Source organism: Danio aesculapii, chromosome 20 (genome assembly GCF_903798145.1).
Source record: "Danio aesculapii chromosome 20, fDanAes4.1, whole genome shotgun sequence".
Classification (NCBI taxonomy): Eukaryota; Metazoa; Chordata; class Actinopteri; order Cypriniformes; family Danionidae; genus Danio; species Danio aesculapii.
Window position 1 is genome coordinate 30296874 of NC_079454.1, and position 26864 is coordinate 30323737.

The window sequence follows — 26864 nt, forward strand, 5'->3', positions numbered from 1 at the left end:
ATACTGTCCTCCCATTAATTTCATAAAAGACTCAACTCTCACTAAAAACGCCTAAAACATATGCAACTGGATCAGATGCACCTATAAATTCATCTCTAACTTTTCCTGTATGTTTTAGTAAATCCAAACAGTGGATCTTAAATGCCAAAGAGGGTCTACACGGTTTCAGTTTGCACTGCAAGAAAATCTGTTTCTAAATAGCGAATAATGCAATGGAGAAAATAATTAAGGGATCTTACGTGGGTGCTACACCTTCAGGTAAGGTGGGCAGATCTAAAGCAGGATCTTCTGAGATCTTGATGGCTTCCTTCATGGCAGCGAGTAAACCTTGTCCTCCCTCTCCTCTAAGAGCAGGTCCAAAACACTCTGGACGCCTGATCAGAAGCTTCACCACTACATTAGCATTCTCTTCAACACTTTCCCCTGTAGTGAGCAAAGCAAACACGCAATAAAAATGTAATGCTTTCCTCCTGTTAATTTTTTTCATTCATTCATTCATTTTCTTTTTCGACTTAGTCCCTTTATTAATCTGGGGTCGCCACAGCGGAATGAACCGCCGTTAATTTTTTTCTTTTTATTAAATCAATACAAAAGTTGTATAATTGTGCAATACTGTCAAAATGTACTTACCATTCACAAAGACAGCGAAACGAAGGAAAGACAAATAGCGTTCTCCTTCTATTGGGTTCCAGCCAATGTCTGGGTATCCCCTGGCAATGAGCATTGGGCAGTTCTGTAATCCACAGGCTGCCAGATATGTAACCACCTAAAAACACACATGGACAGGATCCAAAGTGAAATTCAAATGACACTAAAAATGCTGTCCAAATCCAATAAATCAATAAAATCACAAGAACTGTAGTGAAAAGGCCTGTTCACATCAAAAGATAACTGTCAAGCTGCAGACAAACTTCTCTTTTTCATGTCAATTATACACAAGCAAATGTAAAGAGCATAAATTTCCAGGCAAGCTCAAATTGTGAAGATGTTAGAAGAATGAGGGGTCAAAGTCAGACCTCTTAAATAAATTAAAAGAGTGCTGTAAGCAGTCTGGTTTTTCTACCATTCAAATGTATCAGTGGCTGAATTCTGTTTTTAAATAGACACCACAAAATGTGATGTCATATAACAACAATTGCAGCATCCCTAGATGTTTTGTGTGGCCATAGTCGCTTTGGTATCCACAGTAGTGGAAGATCTTTATCCTCATATTTACAGTCTATGCATTGAATGAATCTCAAAATAAGAATCTTCTACCTCACTGCTAAATATGCCATCAAATGTTTATTAAAGGTGCCTAAACTGTTTTCTTTCATCCCAACCATCTATAGCAACACACTGAACCACCAAAATCAAAATACAGAGGATCAAAATGTTCGATTATTTAGTTTTACTACAAGAAACTCTTCTATATTGTATTAATCTCTGAGTCATTTTTAAGAATGCATTATAATAGCCAGTATCACACAACAACCAGGGTTGTAACTACACTCTCAGACAAAGGTACATGGTGGTACAAATAAGGAACATATAAGGAAGTACAAATAAGGAATCCTTAAGGAACAGTTTTGTACCTTCGTAAAAATTGTACCTTTTATGGTACAGAAAAGACCTCTTATGATACTGTTTCGTACCTTTTATGGTACAACTGAAATTAATATACACAATTGTTCACATATAAAAAGTACAAAAGTGTTGAACAACTTCTTTATTACAATATCTATGAAAATAAATATGACTGGAAAGTGATTTTATGAATAATTTCCATATTAAAACAAGAATCATCATTTAAAAGTTTATGTTTAATGAAATTCATGAACATTAAGTTCTATAATCCAAAACAACTGGTAAAACATAAAACTAAAGGTATTGTAAAATGTCCATCTAAGGCATTTTAAATAAATGTTTGGTAAGCATTTTTGACACTGTTAAGGTACAGTGTTTTGTCACTGTGGTGGTACCTTTATGGATCAGATTTGTAACTTTAATGACGGTACAATATTGTATATTCAGATTTTAAAAACCCAAGGTACATTTTGGTTTCCCATGGTACAAATCATGTCCTTAAAGGTACAAATTGCAATGGTACAATTCTGTTCCATAAAAAGGAACTGCCCCAGTAACAAGGGTTTGTCCCTTCTTTGGTACAACATTGTACCATTTGTCCTATAGTAAGTGTTACCTTCTCAAGATCAGGTTCCTCTAGTGCCAGAGCCAAACCGTTGTTGTCCATCACAGAAGACGCAGCCACATCTAATGGTGTAGAGCCTCTCATTTCTGGACATGCTAGAGAAAGGAAATCAAGATTTTTTTCTTATGGTCAAAAAGGACAGCATATTTGTAATGAGGAAGCAGCAACCAGCAGATGGCAGTCTTTACTTATTTAGTTTTTTGGCTAGGGTCGTTTTCCTTTTGTCTGTTATAATATGTTAATCAAACACTCATAGTTTCAGTTTACAAAGTACAGATAATGCATTCTTTCATTATTCTTTTAGCATATCTGATAACAAACTAGTTCTGCTAGTCGATCGGTGAGCTTGCAATACTGAAAATAAATGTGATGACTAAAACTGCAGCAACTACACAACACTATAAATACAACATGAAGATATGCCAGCATAAAACTGCACATCTGTGAATGTTCCACTCCCTAGTTTGCAGCCTGCGGCCCGATCTTCATCTGATCTGATCCGTTGTGTCATTGATCTGGGGGTGATATGGACTATAAAGGGGCGAGTGGGCTCTCAGCTGCTCATTAATGTGCTGTTATAGGAAACGACTCCTGCAGAGTCAGGTGCTCTCAGCTGCACAAGCTATTATTCACAGTCAAAACGGTGCACAGTGCGATGTTGCCAGATCCTGCTCAAAAAGCAATCAACCTGATCTCGCACAACAAGCCACGAATAAATGACTCGCGGCACCAACATAAAAAACAGTTTTGCTTTAAAGAAAGGTGTTTATGGATCAAGGAAAATTGACACTTTTATATGATTTATTGCAGCTTGTGCTATACGATGCTTTATTTTAATTAGTCGATGAAGATTATGTAGTGTGCAATTATTTTTAGGGAAATGCACAGCTCAGGTGTTTCCAGGACTGCATTACAGTTACTTAAAATTATAATTGAAGGGGAATTATAGCCGGAAATAGAAAAAGATCCAAAAAATACAACAAAGATGATCAAAAATAGTAAAGAATGTGATAAAAAAAAAAGCCAAAGCTATTTTCAATGCTATTCAATTAAGATTTTTTTCCAAGCCACTGTTAGATGCCAGTGTTTCCAGGTGAGTATAGATACACACATTGGGTTTTAGTTTTTTGGGGTTCCTTCCTGCACTGTTACAAATAATAATGAAAAAGTAGAAAGCGGTGTCTGCTAACGGTTATTATTTTCTTATTATATTCATGTGTTTAGGTAAACCCTCAATATTTCTGCTCGATTACATGTAAGTGTACCGTGAGTGACCGGTTTCATGCACATCTTGTAAGGATTGAGAAACTTACGATGCTAGAGTGAATTTGATTGTTTAAAAGATGTGATGAGAGGCAGAAATGCACAATGATGTCATAAAAAATCATTAATTAATATTGATGCCACAGCCATATCACCCTGCAGCCCAAGACCGGTTACTCACTGTTCCTGGTCAGTACCTAGATGGGAGACCACATGGGAAAACCAGGTTGCTGTTGGAAGTGGTGTTAGTAAGCTCAACCTGCGGTCTGTGTGGGTCCTGATGCCCCAGTATAGTGAAGGAGACACTATATTATTAGTGAGCACCGTCTTTCGGATGAGACGTTAAACTGAGGTTCTGACTCTCTGTGGTCATTAAAAATCCCATGGCACTTCTCGTAAAGAGTAGGGGTGTTATCCCGGAGTCCTGGCCAAATTCCCTCCATTGGCCCTTCCCCATCATAGCCCAATCATCCCCATCCACCGAATTGGCTCTATTACCGCCTCTCTACTCCACCTATAGCTGGTGTGTGGTGAGGGCACCGGCGCCCTTATCCTGTGGCTGCAGTTGCATCTTTCAAGTGGAGTGACCATGGACATACACAATAAATGCGCTATATAATTACACATTACATTAAATAACATTAAACTAGCTTACTGATAATCTTAAAGGAACACTCCACTTTTTTTCCAAATAGGCTAATTTTTCAACTTCACTTGAGGTAAACAGGTGAGTTTTAACATTTTTTAATCCGTTCAGCTGATCTCTAGGTCTGGCGAGAGCACTTTTAGCTTAGCATAAATCATTGAATTGGATTAGACCATTAGCATCTAAAAAAAAAGAGTTTTGATAATCTATTTAAATCATGACTCTTCTGTAGCTACATTGTGTACTAAGACCAACGGAAAATGAAAAGTTGCTATTTTCTAGGCTAATATGTCTAGAAACAATACTCTCATTCTGGCATAATAATCAAGGCATTAATGATAATAATCAAGGAATTAATAATCAAGGTTTTAATGAGGCATAATGATACACAGCACTGTTATCAACTAGTTACCTGGGGACAATAATAGTTAACTGGGGACTATTTTCAAGCACTGTGTGATATCATTGTTATCAACTTTCTTTAAAACTAACATAATCGTATAAATCTAAAATATAAAATTTAAAAAAATAATTTATTTGCAGGGCGACACGGTTGCATAGTGGTTAGCACTGTCACCTCACAACAAGAAGGTTGCTGGTTCGAGTCCCTGCTGGGTCAGTTGGCATTTCTGTGTGTAGTTTGCATGTTCTCCTCATGTCGGCACGGGTTTCCTCCTGGTCCTCCGGTTTACCCCACAGTGCAAAGACATGCGCTATAGGTGAATTTAATAAACTAAATTGTCCGAAGTGTAGGTGTGTGAATGATTGTATATGGATGCTTCCCAGTACTGGGTTGCAGCTGGAAGGGTATACACTGTGTAAAACATATGCTGGATAAGTTGGCGGTTCATTCCGCTGTGGCGACCCCTGATGAATAAAGGGACTAAGCCGAAGGAAAATGAATGAATGAATGAATGAATTTTATTTGCAATATAATTTTATATAATTTAATTTGACTGTGGAATTTAATAGGTGGACATGGCAACACAGACATTGTGACTCAGCCCTCCCTGATCTGCAAACCTGAAGAAGTGTGTGCCTGTGTGCGTGTGTGTGTGTTTACCGAGCCCCACGCTGCTGTTCTCCAGGAGGTAGCTCAGGTGGTCAAACATAGACTTCTGGTTCTGACGGCTGATGCGACAGAAGTAGCAGAGGAAGCGACAGCAGCTGGCCACCACTTTGGGGAAGGCAATCTCCTGAGGGTTAAAAACAGCATTCGTTTCACTTCTGCGCAGACGGAGATCATTTCCCTCACACTTTAAATTAATCTTTCATCTTTTCTACATGTGTGTTCTCACGTGCTGGCTAAATGCGTGTAATGTAACATACTTGAGATATCGACAGAACCCTCCAGACGGTCGCTTCAACCAGACGGGAATTTGAGACACTCGAGTGTGAATACAAGCAAATATGTTTTGTGCTTCATGTGAGCAGGGAATATAGTCACTCTAAATGTCTAGAAGCGCCTCGCTTTGCGTGAGGCCTCTTTAATCAAGCTGCCAAGCAGAAATGAGAGCCACTGTGGCAACGTCATTGGTGGCATAGTCAGAGGTATTAATTCACATTCCAGACTCCTGACAAACCACAAAAGGGACTGGCATGAGAAGCGACCCATTTCTCCTCTTCTTGTGTAAGCTTTCGCCCTATTGCCACCCCTGGGGTATAAGGAAGTATTAAGCTGTTAGACATGGGGCACTGTAGGTACTGTGCCCGCACATGTGTTATTCCTCTAGATATCGTGTTTAGTTTATGAAGGTCTGGACGAGGTTTTGGCTTGGATGCATGTGTCTCCAGCTGAGTCATGGGATCTTATTATGATCGTAAAAAATGATATGTAAAGTTGATGGCCTTATTTATCATATCATAAAATAGACAGAAGAAATTTGGTACTGTAAGTAGCGAATTGCAACTCACCGTCATGATTTAAACAATCAAGGAACTTAAAGGGAGACGTAAATGTAAAATGATTATGTTTAGACGACTGTGTGTTAACATTTAGTCCTAACATAGTCCTAACATTTATTACTTTTTTCCCCCAAATATACATGTTTTAGCTTTATCTTTTAACTTCAGAGAGAAATTTTACAGGGAAATGTACAAACTAATTCTGAAACACTGAAACACAGAGAATCAAACTTAATAAACTAATAATAAAAATACATATCCCAAGTAAATCAAAATTGAATGCATGTTTTTTTCATACCTTGCATTTCACAGCTTGTTTTTTTGAATCATTCGATGGTTAATTAAGTTCATTATTCAAGCTGGAACATTATACCAGACATTAAAAAGGATTTGCCAGCTCAAGTATCCATAAATATAGCATGTTCCACCCTGTTAAAGAACTGTCAAAAGGGGGTAGTCTGTGTTTTGTAAATAATTTTTAATTTAGTCATTTAAAATTTCACTTTAATATTGTGAACAAGGTATCCCAGTACTGGGTTGCAGCTGGAAGGGCATCTGCTGTGTAAAACATATGCATGATAAGTTGGCGGTTTCTAACGCTGTGGCGACCCCTGATGAAAAAAAGAGACTAAGCCGAAGGAAAATGAATGAATGAATGAATGGTGAACAGGCAGTTGTTTTTTGTCATGGAATATAAATATTTAACACTTTTTGCACATAATATAAATATAATGGATACTATATATTGTATAAAAATATAATGGTCATGTCCGTGCCATTAGCCTAGTGGTTACTGCATCGACACATAGCACCGAGGTGCTCGTGGTGACCTGAGTTCGATTCCCGGCTCGAGGTCCTTTGCCAATCCTTCCCCTATCTCTGCTCCCCACACTTTCCTGTCTCTAATCCCCCCTGTCCTATCAATAAAGGTGAAAACCTCTAAAAAATAATAATAAAAAAATATATATATAATGGTCATATTTGGATCTTCATCTGATTAATCAAAGGAAAAAATCAATGATAAAAATAATCATTGGCCAGAATGTAGAATAATATTTTTAATAATTATTTATTATATATTTTTTATTATTAAAACCAAAATGCTAATCAAAGCTCTAATTAGGATATAACAAATAACACTGAATAAACTGTGGTCGGAGCAATTTAGTTGAGAAAAAGTACCCTTTGAGTCAATAGGGCTAAAAAAGTACCTTATTTTTGTCTCCTCCCAGCACATTGACCATGACCTCCATTACAGTCTCATGCATGCCAAGCACACGCATCAGATTTGGATGCTGGTAAAACACTTTGTTGTTCATAATGTCCCTGCATACAAAAACAAGAGAAACACTTTAAAAACATTTTCCAAAGGATTGTCAAAAAATAGAGACTAACTAATACTTAATATTTTACAGCAAGTGATTAATAAACATTTTTAAAAAGAATTAAAATATTTTTTTAGAGATTCGCAAATTACATTACACAGTGTTATTAAATCATTAGTGATTCTAAAAATGCATTCTAAGTGAGAAATGATGGCAAAGTTGATGGCAAAAGGGTCATAAAAGAGCACGAGAGAGGACTTGGGGATACAATGCTGAACCATCTGTGTAAATACAGCCAGAAAAGCATGAAATGTATACAACATATGTTGAAACTGTCGTGTATGTTTGAAAAGACACATACTTTATGGAATAGAAGAGTCCAGTTTAGATGTTTGAACACATAAACACTAATCATGATTGCCAAATTTCAACTATATGTGGTAAAACAGTGATGAACACATTAAATCTGTACATTATAAGGGCCAACAAGAAGAGGGGGCTTTAAATTGGGGTGGTAAAGGAGTAGGAGCTGGGAGAGGCCTGTTGAACCGGGAACTAGCTGTGAAAACACAAAGGTGGGAGGAAGCAAGGATAAAGGGTATAGCAAATTTGAGGAACATCAGATTGTCCTGGAGAGAGACTAGATATGGGTCTACTTATGGACGTCTCTGCTTTTTTGGAAAATATATTCCAATAAAGTAAACTCTTCTGATATTCATTAAGAGAAAAGCCGGAAACCACAACATGTAAAAAAAGAAGTTCATCCAGAATATAAACCTCTTAAAGAGATAGAATGGAAATTCTGGCATTATTTTCTCATCCTCCACTTTTATCGAGCCATTCTTAACCTTCTTTTGAACATAAAAGAAAATATTCTGTAGAATGTAGGAAACAGGTAGACTTTCACAGTGTTTTTTTGTGACAATGCATGTCAATGGCTACCAGTTTCCAACATTCTTCAAAATATCTTCATTTCTGTTCATATTAGTAAATGGTGGGAAATTGTGCATTTTTGGGAGAACCATCTCTTTAAAGCCTGTAGGATTTACCCCAAGCCATCGATCATGAGCTGGCCCTCCTCTTCTCCCATGCGGACGCTGAGCAGGGAGCGGATTTGACCCAGTGAGGCCAGCAGGTTGATGGCATCTCCTACAGACTTGTCACTGATGGTGTAGCTCTTCCTCAAGGCTCTGAGCAGCTCCCCGATGCCATCATACTGCCTCCTCAACAGGCTGAACATGCTGCGCACCAGCTCTGGATCTTGGATCTTGTACTCCTGAGCCCAGCTGACCATAGTCTGAGATATCAGCTCCTTCAAGTTGGCTGGGAGAGACAAAAACAGGCTAAATATTCACCTTGTATGCCAATGCTTTGCATGAATTATTTGTGTAACTTCTGTTAAAGGAACACTCTACTTTCTTTGGAAATTTTCACCTTTAAACAGTTGAGTTTTACCATTACCATTTTGCCATGATTTCATGCAGTGCTGTTACAGAGTTACCTAGCAGGGGACTACTTTCAGGCGCTGCATAAGATCATTGCATCTACTGCAGCCATGGTATGGCAGCAAAGTCCCTTCATAATTATGCCAGAATGAGAATATAGTATCGACATATCGACCTAGAAAATAGCAACCTTCTATTTTCTGTTGGTCTTAGTACACGATGTAACAACAGAAGAGTCAAGTTTAAATAGAAAAATTATCTAAATTATTTTTACATTTTTGAGCGAGATGCTAATGGTCTAATCTGATTCAATGATTTATGCTAAGCTAAGCTAAAGTGCTCCCGCCAGACCCAGAGATCAGTTGAATGGATTTAAGAATGTTCAAACTCAACTGTTTAACTATAGATCATTCAAATGTGCTGATGTCATTGACCCATGGACATTTCCTGCTTGTTGTCAAACTGTTTCATATCTGTAACAAGAGGCAATTCAATCATATATAACCACAAAATCTCAAAAAAGTCCACAACAATATTATGAACATACTGTATAATAGAGCGGCGGCAGTACAAGATGCGACGGTAATGGTCATTTTAAAGTGTCACCCACTGTAGAATTATTTTACAGTGCTGTAGGAAATACGAAGAGAAAATAATCTGAAGTAACAAAATGCAGAGAACTTAAAAGAGCTTTGGCCACAGATATTTTTGAGTAATTGTGTTTTTTTAGTATTGTGATTTTTGTTTAGTACAGGAAAAATGATTAAATAATGTTAATATAAATGAAGCACAAAGCCAAATGTATCTCTCTGTTTCAATATGGATATGAATTATTTATAGTGCATGCTTATAAGTGGGTAAACTTTATAATAATTGCACACTATGAATCACTTAAGCATTAGAAAATAGTTAATTCATCATTTGTTAAGCATTAACTCTACATTAACTGTCAATGACATCAGTAAGAAGTTTATAAATACAGCTACAAGTGCTGTATTCTTGATGTTTAAGCACTCTGCGTTGAGGTTTATATGGATTTTAAAGTAGTATTGAGTCAAGAAAATAAATGACTTATAGAGTAATTAACATAATAATAACTTACCCAACAGTCATAACATTTTAAATTATTTTTGTCAGATTTTTTAATTGATGTCCGCCAAACCAGATTTGCAATACATAATTTTAAACACAACAGCCATGGGAAGAAAACCATTTTGGTTTGCTTTTCCCCTTATTTGCATAAAACACTTGTATACTGTGGTATATTGTACTAATAAATCAGAGAGGACTGATATGGAGCTTTCGTTAATACTAAATAAAAATGTTACTTCATGTAAGCGAGACTTCAGGCTTCTGTTCCAGTCATGCCTAATATGTTAGGTCCATTAGTGCATGTTGATACATCTATTAATATTTTCTATTCACATTTTGCCCCCGTATGCTGTTCTCAGAATAGCTGCTCTAATCACATACTCGTCTCATCAAGAGAGAGTGCAGCACTGGCGCTTTTTATCCAACATCTGCAAATTACATCCATTTTAATATGTACCTGTCCACCCATTGCTGGGAAGATGATTTAATATTCCTGCCAACTTAATCCCGTTTAATGCTGATTTGCAGCCTAGTACTTACTTCATTTCATTTTAGAGGCTAATAAATGAGTTTTTTTTTCTATTCCAGTTTTTTGATCATTTAGACACAAAACTATAAAATAATACAAGTGTCGTATGAATAAAAAAAATTTTTTTTTTTTTTTTTTGACAGTCTAATTATAAAGGTAGAGTGATGCTTGAGGTTTGTGAACCCCTTGCAGAACTGGTGAAAAATGTGGATAATTTTAACCAAAAAAAAAGAGATATCATACAAAATGCATGTGATTTTTTTATTTAGTACTGTCCTGGGTAAGATTTTTTATATAAAATGTGTTTATAGTGCAAAGACATAAAGAAAACAATAACCCAAACACAACTATTAGAAAATGTCCAAACTCTCCCTGATGCTCCAGAAGGAAACATGATGCGTTAAGAGCAGCAGTGAAAACTTTTTGAAGATTCATTCATTCATTCATTCATTCATTTCCTTTTCGGCTTAGTCCCTTTATTAATCAGGGGTCGCTACAGCTAGGAAACACCCATACACTATTTCACACTCATACACTTCGGCCAATTTAGCTTATTCCATTCACCTATACCGCATGTCTTTGGACTGTGGGGGAAAACGGAGCACCTAGAGGAAACCCACGCGAACACGGGGAGAACATGCAAACTCCACACGGAAATGCCAACTGATCCAGCCGGGGCTCGAACCAGCGACCTTCTTGCTGTGAGGCGATCATTCTACCCACTGTGCCACCGTGACACCCCCTTTTTGAAGATGATCAAGGTAAACTGTACTTAATTTGTCTTTCAGGAAATATGCAAGTACCTTCTTTTCCAAAGTGCAGTACTAAATGTCCAAAACAAAATTAGAAAAATTTGGACATCATCTTCCTGTTGCAAAATATTCACCCCCTCCCCCCAGCTCTTGATCCATGTGTTTCCTTTTGTAGCATCATTTCCTTTTGTAAAATCATACAGCCACTGCTGGAAAGGCTTCTGTGGAAGATGGAGAATTTTTCTGAAGAACAGCAGGCAGTTTAACTATTCAGAGCATAAAAAGGACTCATAAATAACCATCACAAAGCAAAAAAAAAACACACGAATACCAGCAACCATTTGCAAGGGGTTGTTTTAATAATTTTAGGGGGTTTTTTTGTCTTTTGAACTACATGTCAACCTTTATATAAAATTTCTTACCTCAGCACGGTACTAAATAAAAAAACCGATCTCTCTTATTTTATTAGGATTATTTGCATTTTTACAGTTTCTGCAAGAGGTTCACATACTTTCAAGCAGCGCCGTATATTCTAGGGATCCAAAGGTTCTTGGTAAAAAAATGTATCGTGTCGTTGTTCTTCCACGGTTCGGTGCGCCCTGTGATTCACGGTTCAGAATATGCATTATTCATATGTATTTTGTTAATAAAAACAACTGCAACAACTGCCTTTGAATGCTTCTGATTACCTAAATATTTAGTAATAAATATGTTTATTGTTCTTTGAATTATTCTGTAGGCATTTTTTTCATAGCACAAACCGTACCGTACCGTACCAAAACCGTGACCCTAAAACCGTGATACATACTGAAACCTGAGTACATTGAACTGTTGCACCCCTAGTATATACCATTTGATGTCAACACCATTTCAAGTGATTATTAGCATAGTAAAGTTTCTCGCTCTATCTCTCTCTCTTAATCTACTTCAATGACACATTTAACACATTCAGCATTAGTTAAATTACTAATGCTGAATTTCATTATTTTGTTTAATATGTTGCCTTTTTAATATTTGCAGACTCTGGTGTAAACAAACAGCAAAACAAATCTTAATTTATCTTACAAAAAGCACCCTTTGAGTCAATTATAAAAAAAGATGCAGTTTAAAGAAAAGGAGTGCCTTACTAGGAGTAGCTTGTTCTTGTTTCGTTGGTTCTTCCTCAGTTTTTTGAGGACGACCTTTAATCTTGTATATGATGGCCATCAAACGTCCTTTCAGAGAAGTGTCCTGCTCCTCCTCCTCCTCCTCCATAGGGATGCCTGCATATAGACACAAACATGACAACTTTATCTGCATCTCATTACTTCTGCTCCAACTGATATTTTTCAACATTAGGTTTGTGCGCACTTTTAATTCAATAATCAGTGCGTTTAAAATGTGATTTTCCTCAGTTGTTTAAATAAAAGACTGCAGATGTGCTATTGAGTTAGATTTCAAAAAGTAGAATTAAAAAGACAACAAATTTTGAAGTAACATTTAAATGTACTTGACATTTCACAGTTTTATCAAGTAAATCAAAAGATTAATCGGACACTCTTTATAATAAAATTCTGTTAGTTATTGTTAGTTAAAGGGGACCTATAAGGGAACCTATTATGCCCCTTTTTACAAGATGTAAAATAAGCCTCAGATGTCCCTAGAATATGTATTTGAAGTTTTAGCTCAAAATACCCCACAAATAATGTTTTATAACTCTTTAAAATAGCCGCTTCTAGGTTTTGGTCTTAATTGAGCCATTGTGTAGACTGTCGCTTTACATTAAATTGAGATTGTGTTCTTTTCAAAAGAGGGTGGAGCTACAAATGCCTATGTGTCGGCACAGTGGCAAATTCAAAAACACAACTAAATTCCAATGCTTATGACACATAGATCATCACTAATAGCCGGAGCTTTCCCTCTCTGATGACAGAATGTCAATAAAAGTGTTTCCGCAGAGTGATTTTATAAACTGTGATTAAAAAAATAAAACAAATACATTTTTACGATTCGATGCTGGTTATATTCACAGAGTGTTGCCACACAACTATGTTTAAACCACTCATAAAAGTGATTTTAGCATAATAGGTCTGTTTTAACGCATTTACAAACATGAACTAGGAACAATACTTCAACACCTATTATTGCATTATTAAAATCCAAAATTGTGTTTCTTAACATTAGGTAATGCACTGTAAGTTAACAAGAACTGACAGCAAACAACTTTATTTTATTAACAAACGTTAACAAATATAACACAATAAATCCTGTAATAGATTTTGGCAAATAAAGTTCTTTTACTAATATTTACTAATGAAAATTTAAGTAAAGCATTACCAAATAAAATATAAATTAAAAAATACTATAAAAATATATATTAGTTATAGCAAAATAGGACATAAAGAAACTATGTTTTATTTAATCATTTTCGGATTTTATCTGATGAACCAATAATTTGAAGAAATAATCAACAGATTAATCTAGTATCAAAATAATTATTAGTTGCAGCAACATCAAGCATCCTGAGGAATAATAGTTCTAATAACAGATTAAAGGCAAAGCATTTTTATATACAGTACATGAAATAATTGAAGGATGAATTGACAATTAAAATAATTATCAGTAGTCTCAAAATTAGTTAATAATGCATTAAAATATATACAATTTTACTAAACATTTTAAATCTTAAACATTTAAAACATTTCAATAAGTAATTGTATTTGAATAATTATATGATTAACCAAAGAAACTACTGAATAAATCTAAAAATATATAAATATTCATAAGTTGCAGCAACATCTGTGAAATAAGTAGAAATACAAAATGATCCAAATTCACAAGGTGGCATTTTAAATTTAATTTGAACTTTTAGTAGTATTTTTATGTAGAGAGAAATGTTGGAAGAACATAGAGGTGGAGAATGGAATAAACAAATAATGATTGTGTACCACAGTGTAGTCGAAGGTCATTATGGAAGGTCTGAAGTTCCTCCTGCAGCTCCTCGGGGCATGTGCAATCATCACCAGCACTGAAATTCAACAGCATGTTTATCTGCAATGACAAATCAAATGTCGCTTCAGATTAAAGCATCATTTTATCACAACTACAAAGTAATCCGATAATAGAAATATTCATTTCCCAAGCCCCACCTTTCACAAAAGTTATGTAAGATTGTAAAAGTAATCATCTGTATCTGCAAGAAACATTTCTGTTGCCATGGTGACAGAGACAACATGAGCTTATAATGGCCTCATACAGACTGACACACAAGGGCTTTTTCTCAGTTAGTAGATGTGGTGTGCATTTAAAGCAGGGTGAGCGATTCTGCCAAACAGTCCTAATCAGCGGCTCTGAGAATAATAGAGTGGGTGAAGAAGATGCATTGTCTCAGGGACTGAAACAAAAGTTCAATTAAAACGAAGCAAACATGAATAATTCCAGAAAAATCTGCTTTAAAGCTGTGCTAAATACAAATCAAAAGACTATAAGTCAAAGACTGTGGAAGTGGAATTTTATAGTACTCTAACAGACCTGTAGCCAGGGAGGGTTCGGGTGGTTCGGAAGACCCACCCCTCACAGACAAATGTCCAGAATTTGTCCCATCCATGAGCTCATTTGTCCTATTCTGACTGCTATGCCATCATAAATAATGAAAATAATCGATCGAAAAAGACTTTAAGACCAAATGGAATCCTCTGTCGGCTGTTGCTTCGGTGGGACTATAATCTGATGTAAGAGAAGTCTTCTTTCACTACTGTATCGTTTTTAAACAGAGAAAACATTATACAGGTAACTTTCATTCTAAATCTTGGACCTCATTCCTGAAATAAAAATGAGCAATAAAAAGGTGTGAAGCACCAGGAGCGGACCATATTAAATTAATTTGAATATATTTTGGCTATTGTTGATATCCAGGAATGTTTTAATGTACTTTTTTACCAAAGAAGCTAGAAAAATTCTGAAGAATTCATTATTACTGTTTTATTTTTTATTGTTTTTATTGTCATTATTATTATTATCATTATGTTTTAATTATTATTTTTTTATTGAAATGGCAAAATTGTGACTGAGGACAGTTGAATGTGGCCAGTTTGTTTTTTGTCTAATAAATGCCAGTAGGCTACAGTTTTTTACTTTAAAACTTTAACTCTGATTCCTATTTTTTCCTAATGATATATGATGTAATAAATTTGTATTATAAAATTAGTGTTGTTTTAATTTTTCTTTATTGCAATTTTTTAGGAAATATTTTAGTACATCAAAAAGTGTGGTTATGATGACATCTAATCCAGCAAAAAAAAAAAAAAAGAAAAGTACTGCTTAATATAACTAAAATGCAGTAAATCTCATAGTTAAATAGAAACTGAGGCATATAACTGCAAAAAGGTCCACTGCAAAGAACCACCCCATTCATCAGGCTGGCTATGGGCCTGTCTAATGCTGCACATATTTAAATAAAAGCTAAATATCTTTTCTGATGCCAAGGTGTTAATTGTGCTGTTGCATCAGCTCTTGAAAATTAATGATTTAAATGAAATCTACTGTGTGACCAAAAAAGCTCATCACATAAAGATTGCATCAGTCACTCAATATTCATATTTTGATCTCTTTTTTGATTTTGAGAAAAAAATGCTTGTAATTGAAATAAAAAAAATTTGCTTGGCTAATAATTTTGACCTTAAAATGGTTAATAAAAAATTAAAAACTGCTTTTATTCTAGCCGAAATAAAACAAATAAAACTTTCTCCAGAAGAAAAAATATAATCAGACATACTGTGAAAATTTCCTTGCTCTGTTAAACATTATTTGGGAAATATTTTAAAAAGAAAAAAAATCAAAGGGGGGCTAATAATTCTGACTTCAACTGTATATAATATATTTTAGTCCATTTTATTTTATTTGTGAGATGTTTTTCAAAAGATATTACTATAACACAATCAGAATTTTCAGCTGTGATTTGCATTGGTTTACACTGTGCACTCCTGCGTTTGTCCACAACCATAGCCGACAGCAACTCGCCATGAGAAAGATTTCCGAGCTAAATAAACACATATAATTTTCTTATAATTTCTATAAATTAATTATTTTATAAAAGCGAAACAAAATCTACCACTGTGTGGGAAATTTAAATCTCTCTCACTTTATACTGTATACTGGATGTCACTTTGGAATATGTGACAGCACAATTCAGATGTTTCAAGAATGTGACTGAAACAATAATTTAGTTTCCAACAACATCCTAATTCTTCAATTAGTTTCGTGTAATAAAACAAAAAGTACCTTCCAATGTGAAGGGAGTCACATTATGAGTAAAACATGTTGAGGAAAATAGACATGATCAGTCATTATAGTGTTAAAGGTCATGTTGTGGGTCTATGCAAACGGCTGACCTGCTCTTGTGGAGGAGAGCGAAACTCTCTGGTCTTCTTGGCAGTGACAGCAGCAGACATGTTAAGAGCCAGCATCAGCTCATTGTAGCGGAACTTCTGATTGAACTGCAGCTTGGACACAAAATCATCTGAGAAGGCCACGATGGCCTCAATGCGCTGCTTTAGCTCAGAGTCACAGAAATAGTGCAGCAGCTCACACATCTGTACAACAAACAAACAGAAAAACAAGAATTAATTTGAATGTCTATAGCACTGTACATCTGTCAAGTCTTTTTAAGAGGAAACTTGACAACTGCTTTTTTTTTACAGTTACAAATATTCATTCATACTTACTGGCCTTGGTTAAATAAACATGAAACATCTAATCATGTAAAGCTTTAACCTGATAATAATGTTTACAGACAAATGCCACCCTGTTGAAAAAAAACATTTTTATAGCAGTGTTATTTTTGTGTTGTTTATAAAGTGTTTATTAAAATGTCACATTTTCTTTTTAGTTTAAAATTGATTAGTAATGGGTTTTTTCATGTTTAATTTTTTTAAATATACTTCCATAAAAATTCTATACATTTATTAATGCCAGTTGGGCAAAAATGACTTTATTTTTAGTTATAAACGACAATCCTGTTCTAGAGAATATTTAATTGACTTTTTTTATTATTGAGTTATTATTTTTGCTTTTACTTGTGCATAAACTTTTAAGAGGTTTAAGGAATTTTGTAACCTTTAAGAAACCTTGAATAAATTAGATTTTTTTTTTTATTGAAATCATTTCTCACCAAGCACACAAAAATCCAATAGCAATAAATATCTTACCACAAGAGAAACCATACACTCAGAATATTGGGTTCACTGTAAAAAATGCATGCAATTGATTTGTGTTAGGACAACATGAAGGAATTGAGTTAGTTGAGTTATTAGTTTTTACAAATTTTAGTGGATTGAACATAAAACAATTCAGTTGTCCCCTTAAAGAGCAGTTCCAAACAAGGGGGTCCTGGCCCACAAGGGGGCCTCAGCGAGCTCTGTCAGGGGGTCGCGTCAAATTTTTACAATTTTTTAGCAGTGGACAATTAGGAGAACAAGCATTGTGCCTTAGTTTATTTTATCCCCTGCTGACCAAAAAATGGACAAGTTTGTAATTCATCCTCCACAAAAAAGACAGAGTCTCACTGATTCACCTTCAGCAGCTAATAGTAATGACCCAGGTGAGGAAGCGCAAAACATTTCAGGTAACAGCACTAGCAACACTGAAAACACGAAATGCAGGAAATACCAAGAGAGTTACCTAAACTTTGGTTTTATTCCATTTTTTCAAAGCAGAGTCCCTGCGCCAAAGTTCTTGCTAACGAATGCATGAGGCCATCCAAATTAATAGACATTTGCAGATGACTCATCCTCAATACCGCAAGGTGGACCCAATCCAAATGGCCTACTGATGTTTTGCTTTTATATTTTACATTAGGCTATTATTTGTACATAAACATATCTAGATATAGCTATAAACATGCCATTAGTTTGAAAACAACCTTATTTTGTCATACCTACTGTAAACTTATATGAGCAATAATATCATTAAATGTGGAGGGGGTCCTTACAATTTTTTCGGGAGAAAAGGGGGTCTCAGGCAAAAAAAAACACTTTTTTTGGGGAACCACTGCCCTAAAAAACTCAAGAGTTGCGTTATTTCAGCTCATTTCAAATAAGTAGTTTGAGCTAACAGCAAAAGTAATTTTGTTGAGTGCCAACTCAAAAAACTAACAAGTTAACTTATAAGTTCAAATTTGAACAAATACAACCGCTGGGTTAAAAATGTAATATTTTACCCAAACCGGCATTTTTTAGAGTATTGAGGTCTTTGCACAATGAAGTCCGAAATTTTCGTTTGTGTTTTTTTCATATTCATATGCGAAAAATTCATCATGTAAACAAACCTTTCACACTGAGTCCGATGCGTATTAATTAATCCATCACGAAAAAACACAAAACATTTAAAAGTGATACTTTGTTCTCCTCTCTCTTCTCCAAAGTAGAAAAAAATTGAGAAATAGGCTACATATTGTGTTCATTCAATAATATCCTACATAGAGAGGAAGGAGAGTTCTTATAAAAGAGCTGCACTATGATTATCCTGAAATGCAAAGTTTATTTCAGGAAATCTGTGGAATTTTGATTCATGGGTTGCATACATTGTGATACTTCACATTTGTGCTACTTTACACATTTACAAACAAAAACAAATCCTGAACAGGGACTGTACCTACAGTATAGACTTAATAAAAGATGGTGGCCGCGCTGACGTGTCGAAGCAATGGGAAAGCGGACCATGCTGTCTATTATAATGTCCATGGGCAGTACGTCAAATGTATGGACACACACACACACACACACCAAGCAGCAACAGGGGAGAGGTACGCTAGTCACTGAATTCAGCATATTGGGGTTCTCAGTTGTCCGCCACATTCTGTCTTTATTTGATGCACTTTGTTTGTGTTTGTCATCAAGTTATCTGTAGCTTAAATTACGGCATTTAGCTTTTCGCTTGTACGGTGGCTCTGAACTATCACAACACCTCTCAAAGTGCTTTTTCGGATGCGAAAAGCAGAAAAAAACAAACCTGGTTCAATTTTTTTTATGATGGACGAAAATTTCGGATTCAGTGTGCAATAACATTAAATCTTAATTATATCTTAATCATCATGCGAACGACAGGTCATAAGGGCAGGAATAAGAGAAGACAATCACCTGCCGTTTGACTGATTCCGGCAAACTCGTCTCCAGAAGCCCTTTGGGAAGCTGCTTGGCCTCTTTGCCCTCCTCCTCTCCGGCCTCAACAGCCTTCTCTTCATTACTGGTGGCTTCCTCTTTCTCAGCTCCCTGCTCCACCACTGCTGTCTGCTCCTCCACCTCCTTACTGTCCCCAAACACAATGGGCTCAATGAGGAGCAGGATGATCTTCACCTCCTCGCTGGTCATCGCCCCCATGATAAGCAGGGTCCCGATCAGCTTGAGAATGGGCACGAACTGATACTCCACACTTCCGCCCACCGGATCCCGAATATGGGCTCCTCCGCCCTGCACGGCTTCCGTCAGCATGCTGATGGCTTTCTCCTTCATGATCGCCAGAGGGATCTGAGGGCTGTAGAGTGGCGTTTCACGTTTGGTGGTGATGAAACATGGAGGGGTGAAGTTGAGGCGGGGGGTGAGCGAGGTGCTCAGGCCCACCCCGGGAAGAGAGTGACGCTTGGAGTCGTCAGGGAAGAGGCGGATGCTCCTCGTCTCATCCGTCACTGGGATTATAAACTCGTTGTTCATCATGAGACGGGCTTCTTTGGCCGTGTCCAAGTGAATGCTGATGAGCACGTTATAAAATCCTTCACGAAGCTGTCCAGTCAGATACTGGTTATCAATGATGTACAGGAACTGCGACTGGCCAAGATGGCTACACAGGCTGTGAGCAACGCGGGTGTTGCCCAGGGCACAAAGAGAGCAGAAGAGCTTTAAAGTATGATAGTGGAACTTCCGGAGATCTTCATTTTCTGACAGCTCCATGATATCGATACACCTAGAGTGGGGCAAACAGAAAATTACAGGTTGGGTTTCCATTCTTTAGCATTGATCCCAGTGCCCTAAGGGCAGTGTTGAGGCTACATAAGATTTTGCCCGAAACAGATTATGCTTATATTCTTCTGCTACGTTCTTCTAGTTGAGACCATTGAACAATATAAGACACAAAGTAAGGTGAAGTAAGGCATTGTTTCCCAACCCTGTTACTGAAGGCAACCCAACAATACATAATTTCAACCTCTCCCTAATCAAACATATCTATTCATATCATATCAATTCATCAGAACAAAAGAAGAGAATCCAAAACCTGAAGTTAATGGGTCACAATAAGGGAGACATCCAAAATATGTACTGTTGGTGTGTCTCCAGGAACAGGATTGAGAAAGCTCAAGGTAAGGTAAGCTTTATTGTCCCATGTGAGGGGAACATGTCTTGGGATTATTACCCATGCTGCAGTCGTCACAAATAACTAACAGTTGCAGCCCGATCTCATGAAGAAACGTAACTATTTTATGTTGTGCCAGTTTAGTGACTAAGGCTGCTTTCACACCTATTTTGTTCTGGAACAGGGATTAAAATTGCTACAATGTTGCTCTTTGTTCTTGGTGCGGTTTGCTTTCACACGGCAAAGTTTCTTAACAGACCAAAACAGCAAACAGACTCTCCTCACATTGGTCAGAGTTTGACGGTTTATTTTGCTGAGTCCCGTTCAGCTGTCATGCGGCCTTATTTTAATTTATGGCAATGAGCAATAAAACATTATAAGCGAAAATCCCAACCAACTCATAATTCTTTCTTCATATAGCCGTATATATGCCTATGACATATCCATAATACACTGTGATATAGCCGGGCTCGGATCGTTTTGCTTTCTCACTACAATCGATCAGCTCCAGAATTAGTTTCAATCAACCCGAGACCACCTCATTCAGGCGATCTCGGACCGATTGTTTTGCCGCAGATCCGAGCGCAATTGCTGGATTCATGTGACAAACGAACCGCGACAGAAAACGCACCAGGTTCTGAAACAAAAGTCTAGGTGTAAAGGCACCCTAATTCATATGATTTTTAAATGGTGGCCTAAACTGAACCGTCACTGGAAGATGAGCAAATCCTACTAAAATGTACAAATGAGATTTTACAAATTCATACAAATTACCCACTAAATAAAAAAGTAACAAATTGTCTAAACTTAAACTCTAGGCATTAATAATCTGTTATGTATGATGCTTACAAAATCTCTCCTTCAGCCATTCTGTAATGTCATTTTAGTTTTCAATTTGTGTCTCTATTTTTTTTAATAGTTCAAAATGTTTGAGGCCCAGTTTACACTAATACGTTTTGTAGAACGAAAACGATCCATATCCACACTGGCATTTCACCTAGCGCTTCTGAAAAGACCTCCGTCTACACTACACCGCTGAAACCTCTCATCACGTGACCACACACACACTCTGGCATGCGCTGCAACGTATGTAGACATCTGAGCTCCAGGCATAATAATTAACGTAACCACGCACACTGATTCTGCACATTTGACAGATTGCTTACCTTTATTTCCTATATGGTATAAATTTATTGTATTATTGATTGCTATTATTGATTATTAAAATTGATATTCAGCAAAAGAGACAGGGTATGTTTAATATTTTTCAATTAAAATGAAAGAAGACAGTTATGTTATAGGCTCCATTTTGTTATAAATATGCATACAGTAAAGATGACAGTCATATTGTCATGGATTGGTCAGGCTCTCACGACCCCCACTCACGAAGATCACCATCACCTGACTTCTAATGAGCACACAGCTGCATCACATTCACGAGCACCAGATAAAAGCACAGCACTCCAGTCGCTCATTGTCCGGGCTCGTCTCGACGAAAGCGGACAACTGAGCGACCACTCAGCGTAGTCATCCTCAGCTAAACAAACGATTTACTTACCTGTTCTCTTTGTATTCCTCCTAGTCTTCCTGGTCCTCCCGAATCGTCCTGTCTTCCAGTCCTTCCAAGTCTGTGTCATCCTCTGTCAGCTGTATCTGGTGTGTGCTGTCCATCCTCGTGTATTCCTGTTACCCAGCCACGGAGGAAAAGACCCCAACATCATTCCTGATCCTCCTGGCTATCCTTCATGTGCTCCTTGTTGTCATTCAATAAACACCCTAACGTTTCCTTACCTCTGTCTCCTGTCCGCTTCATAACAGAAGCCCGGACCCATAACGACGACAACATGAGCACCCTCGATCACTTTCAAGAGCTGGTGGACCAGTTGAAGCGGATTCTACAGCCACCAGCTCCACTTTCCAACGCACCACCAGCACCGAGCACTTCCGCCTCCACAGTTTCTTCTTCGGCCCTTCCTTCCAGTCCCATGGCCCGACCAGCGCCCTACTCAGGCGGAGCGGGGGAGTGCAATGGTTTTCTGTTACAATGTTCCCTCATATTCGAAATGCAACCTTCTCTATATCCCACAGATAAGTCAAAGATCGCCTACATCGTATCACTACTCTCTGGACCTGCACTTAAATGGGCTGAGACGATCTGGAACCAAGCCGGGCCGGTCATGAATTCCATCACTACCTTCACGGAGTATTTCAAAGAGGTGTTTGGACGTTCTGATGGGGAAGTAGCCGCTGGAGAGCAGCTGTATCATCTAAAGCAAGGTACTCTATCTACACAGGAATATGCTCTCCGGTTTCGCACTCTAGCAGCTGCAAGTGGATGGAATGAGAGATCGTTGTTGACCACGTACCGGCTCGGCTTGGAACCCACTCTCCGAATCCAGCTGGCCACATTAGATGATACAATGGGTCTGGAGAGATTCATCCAACATTCTCTCCGATGTTCCGATCGTCTCCGTTCCTATCAACAGGACACCATCACCCCCTCGTCTGCACTCCTCCAATCGCCTGAGTCAACAGCCTCTCCAGAACCAGAACCCATGATAATAGAGTCTGGAAGACTGACATCAGCGGAACGACAGAGGAGGCTGACCCGGGGTCTGTGTCTATACTGCGGTGTCAGTGGACACACCCGTATGGAGTGTCCCCTTCGTCCCATTCGGACTTCAGTGAGTGTATTCAGTACGAATATTGAACAATGTAAACCACTTACTACCACCGTACAAATAACTACTGCCTCTATTTCTCTCCTTGTCACAGCCCTCATCGACTCCGGGTCAGCAGGGAACTTCATCTCCCAATCCCTCTGTCGTCAACTCCACCTCCGTACTGAGGCGTCCTCGCATATATACCAGATACAACCGATAACCCAGTGCACTCGATCTTCGACCCGTATCCATCGACAATGCGAAGACATCCTTCTTCAAGTGGGGCTGTTACATCAAGAGAGGATTCAATTTCTGGTTCTGGAGGGTGCAAATATGGACATCATTCTAGGGCGCCCGTGGCTGGTGAAGCACGATCCCATCATCTCTTGGGGCACAGGAGAGATAAAGAAATGGGGATCTGGATGTACACCTACCTGTTTTCCAAATCTCCCTCTTCAAGGTCGGAACCCCATTTCTTTGTTTGCAACATCGGTCGAGAGCCCTCCTGAGAAGCAGTCTATCCACATTCCTAAGGAGTACAGCTCCTTTCATGATGTCTTCTGCCCCAAGAGAGCTTCCCAGCTACCGCCGCATCGGCCATGGGACTGCGCGATCGACCTAGTTCCAGATGCCCAGTTGCCAAGAGGTAGGATCTACCCGCTCTCGCTTCCAGAGAATCAGGCAATGGAAGATTACATAAGGGAGGCTCTGAGTCAGGGGTACATACGTCACTCAAAATCACCAGCCGCCTCAAGCTTCTTCTTTGTGGCCAAGAAGGACGGAGGGCTGCGTCCATGCATCGACTACAGGGTCCTAAATAACGGTACAGTAAAATACCGATATCCCCTTCCTCTGGTACCAGCCGCTTTGGAACAGCTCCGAGAAGCTAAAGTCTTCACTAAATTGGACCTCCGCAGCGCGTATAATCTGATAAGAATACGTGAGGGGGACCAATGGAAGACAGCATTCGTGACCCCTACTGGCCACTATGAATATGAGGTCATGCCTTACGGTCTGGTCAACGCCCCCTCCGTATTCCAAAACTTCATTCATGAAGTCCTCCGGGAGTTTCTTCACCACTTTGTAATAGTGTACATAGATGACATCCTCATTTACTCCCGGAGTGAGGCCGAACATCGCCAACACGTTGCGGAGGTCCTACACACATTGAGAGAACATCACCTCTACCTCAAAGCGGAGAAATGCTCATTCCACCAGAAGTCGATTCATTTCTTGGGATACATCATTGATCAAACCGGTATACGTATGGATGGGAAGAAAATTGAGGCTGTTCTATCCTGGTCAGAACCCACTTCCATTAAGGAGCTCCAGAGGTTTCTTGGGTTTGCTAACTTTTATAGACGGTTTATCAAGGACTACAGCAGGATTACATCACCTCTCACTAATCTCCTCAAGGGTAAACCCAAAGGACTGGAGTGGACCAAAGAAGCAGCCGCAGCCTTCCGCCTTCTTAAGAAGGAGTTCACAAGGGCCCCACTCCTGACTCATCCTGACCCAAATCTTCCTTTCGTGGTGGAAGTGGACGCATCCACCACCGGCGTCGGGGCAGTATTATCTCAACATCATGATACACCGCCCCGACTGCATCCCTGTGCCTATTTCTCTCGGAAGTTGAGCCCGGCGGAGCAGAATTACAGCATAGGAGACAGGGAGCTGCTAGCAATCAAGCTAGCCTTGGAGGAGTGGCGTCACTGGTTGGAGGGAGCCAAACATCCGTTCCAGGTGATCACAGATCACAAAAACCTCCAATATATCAAAGAGGCCAAGAGACTATGTCCACGTCAAGCCAGATGGTCACTTTTCTTCTCACGTTTTGATTTCTCCATTTCCTATCGTCCAGGACCCAAGAATCTAAGAGCAGACGCTCTCTCTCGTTTACACGAGCATCACGATCATGAAGAACTCCCAACGAAGATTCTTCCCGAACACATCTCCATTTGTCCGATCACCTGGAACGCTCCTCCAGTCGTTGCCACTCCGGAAGCCCCTGCTCCGCCGGGATGCCCTCCTCATCGGCAGTTCATACCACCTGAACACCGGGTAGATCTGATCCACTCCTTACATACCTCGCTAGGCACTGGACATCCAGGGATCAACAATACTCTCTCGCTAGTATCCCAACGATTCTGGTGGCCAAACATGGCAAGGGATGTGAGGCAATATGTTCAGGGCTGTAAGGACTGTGCCCAATCCAAGAGCCCACGTCATCTACCCGCTGGAAAGCTCCATCCCTTGCCGATTCCGAACCGTCCCTGGTCACACCTAGGAGTGGACTTTATCACTGATCTCCCTTCGTCAGAAGGTAATACCTGTATTCTAGTCATAGTAGATAGATTCTCAAAGTTTGTCAAACTAATCCCTCTGAAAGGTCTTCCCACAGCCTTTGAAACAGCCGACAATATCTTTAATCAAGTCTTCAGGTCATTTGGTATTCCAGAAGATATTGTGTCGGACAGAGGTCCACAGTTCATCTCACGTCTATGGAAAGCCTTCTTCAAGCTCCTAGGTGTGGCCGTCAGCCTCTCTTCTGGATATCATCCCCAAACCAACGGGCAGACAGAGAGGAAGATTCAGGAGGTGGGACGGTTCCTGAGGACCTTCTGCAGTGGTCACCAGAGCTCCTGGAGCCAGTATTTGGGCTGGGCAGAATATGCCCAAAATTCACTGCGGCAACCCTCCACCGGACTCACGCCATTCCAGTGCGTCCTGGGCTTCCAACCACCGCTCTTTCCCTGGGATGGCGAACCATCTGATGTCCCCGCAGTGGATCACTGGTTCCGGGAGAGCGAGAGAGTCTGGGACGAGGCTCATCAACATCTGCAGAGGGCAGTCCGTCGAAGCAAGGTAACCGCCGATAGAAGAAGGTCTGAAGAACCCAGATACACACCCGGACAAAAGGTGTGGCTATCCACCCGGGACATACGCATGCGACTGCCCTCTCGCAAGTTAAGTCCCCGATTTGTTGGTCCCTTCACCATCGTGGAACAGGTTAACCCCGTCACCTACAAACTACAATTACCCTCTCACTACCGTATTCACCCTACATTCCACGTATCACTCCTGAAACCCTATCACGATCCTGTTCTTCCCTCCACAGAGCCTGACCACGAAGAGGAACCCCCTCCTCCACTGCTCCTAGAAGAAGGAGCCGTCTACGCAGTGAAGGAGATCTTGCGTTCCCGACGTCGTGGTGGCCAGTTGGAGTACCTGGTGGACTGGGAAGGGTACGGCCCCGAAGAAAGGACATGGGTTCCCAGAGCTGATATTCTCGATCCTAGTCTCATGGTGGAGTTTCATGAGAGCCACCCTGAGTTCCCAGCGCCTAGAGGCAGAGGGAGACCACCACGGCGTCGGAGGTGTCGGCCCTCAGGAGCGGGCCCTGGGGAGGGGGGTACTGTCATGGATTGGTCAGGCTCTCACGACCCCCACTCACGAAGATCACCATCACCTGACTTCTAATGAGCACACAGCTGCATCACATTCACGAGCACCAGATAAAAGCACAGCACTCCAGTCGCTCATTGTCCGGGCTCGTCTCGACGAAAGCGGACAACTGAGCGACCACTCAGCGTAGTCATCCTCAGCTAAACAAACGATTTACTTACCTGTTCTCTTTGTATTCCTCCTAGTCTTCCTGGTCCTCCCGAATCGTCCTGTCTTCCAGTCCTTCCAAGTCTGTGTCATCCTCTGTCAGCTGTATCTGGTGTGTGC

The 26864-nt window shown here is 39.2% G+C and overlaps 1 protein-coding gene across 4 annotated transcripts in view; it reads right to left on the reverse strand.

Annotated features, from left to right (window-relative positions):
• Positions 1-26864, reverse strand: part of ryr3 (ryanodine receptor 3) — a 165697-nt gene that overhangs the window by 61271 nt on the left and 77562 nt on the right. For all 4 annotated transcript variants that reach the window (XM_056445347.1, XM_056445346.1, XM_056445345.1 and 1 more), the window contains 10 exons: positions 19263-20082; positions 16518-16718; positions 14076-14178; positions 12276-12410; positions 8380-8653; positions 7217-7331; positions 5164-5296; positions 2183-2286; positions 631-766; positions 240-423 (listed from right to left, as the gene is read on the reverse strand). In XM_056445347.1, the coding sequence (XP_056301322.1) occupies positions 240-423; positions 631-766; positions 2183-2286; positions 5164-5296; positions 7217-7331; positions 8380-8653; positions 12276-12410; positions 14076-14178; positions 16518-16718; positions 19263-20082 (2205 nt within the window). The remainder of the gene's footprint in view (positions 1-239; positions 424-630; positions 767-2182; positions 2287-5163; positions 5297-7216; positions 7332-8379; positions 8654-12275; positions 12411-14075; positions 14179-16517; positions 16719-19262; positions 20083-26864) is intronic.